This window comes from Gracilinanus agilis, unplaced genomic scaffold (genome assembly GCF_016433145.1).
Source record: "Gracilinanus agilis isolate LMUSP501 unplaced genomic scaffold, AgileGrace unplaced_scaffold58320, whole genome shotgun sequence".
In the NCBI taxonomy this organism is placed as follows: Eukaryota; Metazoa; Chordata; class Mammalia; order Didelphimorphia; family Didelphidae; genus Gracilinanus; species Gracilinanus agilis.
Genome location: NW_025393892.1, coordinates 1049 through 3321, shown reverse-complemented (window position 1 = coordinate 3321; position 2273 = coordinate 1049). Strand labels below are relative to the sequence as shown.

The 2273-nt window shown below is 36.5% G+C and overlaps 1 protein-coding gene across 1 annotated transcript; it reads right to left on the bottom strand.

The window, feature by feature from the left end:
- Positions 1–67: 67 nt before the first annotated feature.
- Positions 68–947, bottom strand: LOC123256382 (zinc finger protein 239-like; the record flags this gene model as incomplete). Its single annotated transcript, XM_044685010.1, has 1 exon — positions 68–947. A coding segment is annotated over exon 1 (880 nt), but the record flags the coding sequence as incomplete, so codon positions are not given.
- Positions 948–2273: the final 1326 nt, after the last annotated feature.

Sequence of the window (2273 nt, the reverse complement as noted above, 5' to 3'; positions counted from 1 at the left end):
CACTCATCACAATTATAGGGCTTTTCTCCAGAGTGGACTTTCAGATGATTATGAAGATTTGACTTACAACTGAATCCTTTCCCACACTCATCACAATTATAGGGCTTTTCTCCAGAGTGGACTTTCATATGTTCATGAAGGTTTGACTTACAACTGAATATTTTCCCACACTCATCACAAACAAAGGGCTTTTCTCCAGAGTGAACTTTCATATGTTCATGAAGGTTTGACTTACGACTGAATCCTTTCCCACACTCATCACAATTATAGGGCTTTTCTCCAGAGTGGACACTCATATGTACGTAAAGGTTTGACTTACGACTGAATCTTTTCCTACACTCATCACAATTATAGGGCTTTTCTCCAGAGTGGACACTCATATGTTCATGAAGGTTTGACTTACGACTGAATCCTTTCCCACACTTATCACAATTATAGGGCTTTTCTCCAGAGTGGACTTTCAGATGTTTATGAAGATTGGACTTACAACTGAATCCTCTCCCACACTCATCACAAATAAAAGGCTTTTCTCCAGAGTGGACACTCATATGTACGTGAAGGTTTGACTTACGACTGAATCCTTTCCTACACTCATCACAATTATAGGGCTTTTCTCCAGAGTGGACAGTCATATGTTCATGAAGGTTTGACTTATGCCTGAATCCTTTCCCACACTGATCACAATTATAGCATTTTTCTTTTATGTGCATTCTCTCATGAGCATGAAATGAAGCCTTTTGACTGAAACTCATCCCACATTTATTACATTCAAAGGGCTTTTCATCAGTGAGGACTTTCTGATAATCATGAAGCTTTGCTTTATGGATGGATCCTTGTTCACATTCTTCACATATGTAAGGCTTCTCTCCAGTGTGAACTCTTTTATGAGTATCAGATATTAACTTCCATTTGAATCCTTTACCACACTCTGCACATATAAATGGCATCTCTTCTCTGTGGGTTCTCTGATGGATATTAAGATTTGATTCCTGAATGAATCCTTTACCACAATCAGCACATACATAGGGCTTCTGTCCCTTATGTTCATTTTGATGAACATTCAACTCTGAATTATAATTTAATATATTTCCACAGTAATTAGATATACATTTTGTCTGTCTTCTGTGGTATTTGATATTCATAGAGTTGTAATTTCTGGGAAACATGTTTCCTGTAGGGGGATCATTTATGCAATTTTGAACATGAAGATTTTGACTGGTACATGTGTCCATGCAATGTCCAAGGGAAGAATTGCTTATCTCAATTTCCATGGCTTTCTGATTAATAGGAGCAATTTGTTGGACAAAATAAGACCAATGCTGACACAATCACTCTTTTGTTGCTTTCAAAGCTTTTCTGTATTTTTATCTTTGTACCAGTGAACTATAGACTAGGAAATGGTCTTTATTTTTCTGTGGTTTTTGATCATCACTCTTTTTCTAAATGCTACAAATGAGGGCAAACTTTTTATATCCTTGTTTTTTTAGTGTACTTTGAATTGTTCCTAAAATATTATGATATCTTACAGATTCTCACTTTTCTAAATATACTTTCATCTGTCAGTTTTAAAATATGGAATGGTGGTATACTCCGTCTTCATTTTTGTGGCCTTTATATCTTTGTTGATAGTTTGGCCTATTTCCTGAAATTAAAACCCCAAAAAGTATTTATTTCAGAACTTTCCAAGAAACTTTTTCTTTGATCTGTGACATGAATATATGTATAAAAAAATAACAAACACTTACTGAACCAATTGAATTCAGTAAGAAGTCATGAATGTGTGGTATGGAGAGTACTGTTCCCTCTACTCAAGAGGATATCTAAAGACACATAAAGATCATTTTCTGTATCCATAAACTTCATTGAAATAGGGGCAAAAAGAGAAGTATTAGAATATGGCAGATGATAATTCAAAAGGCTTTAAGAAGAAAAAGAAATCGAACAAGCCATTAATGAACTTACCAAGAAAAAATCTCCATCGCCAGATGGAATCACAAGTGAATTCTACTTTGTGAAGAAAAAATGGATCCAACCCTACCTCCACAGCACCCACAATGTCCTGCCATTCTCTGATTTCAGCTGGAGTATCTGTGTACAAAGCTGCTACAGAGGGAAGAGCCAGGTTAGGGGGCATATAAGTCCAGAGTAGAAGCACAAGGCTCTCCCTCTACATCTGAACTAACTCACCGCCTGAACTGTTGCAAAGGGATTTAGGCCAACTTAATGGAAATGTCATACTTCAAGGAACACTTCTTTAAGGGAAATCTACCCCC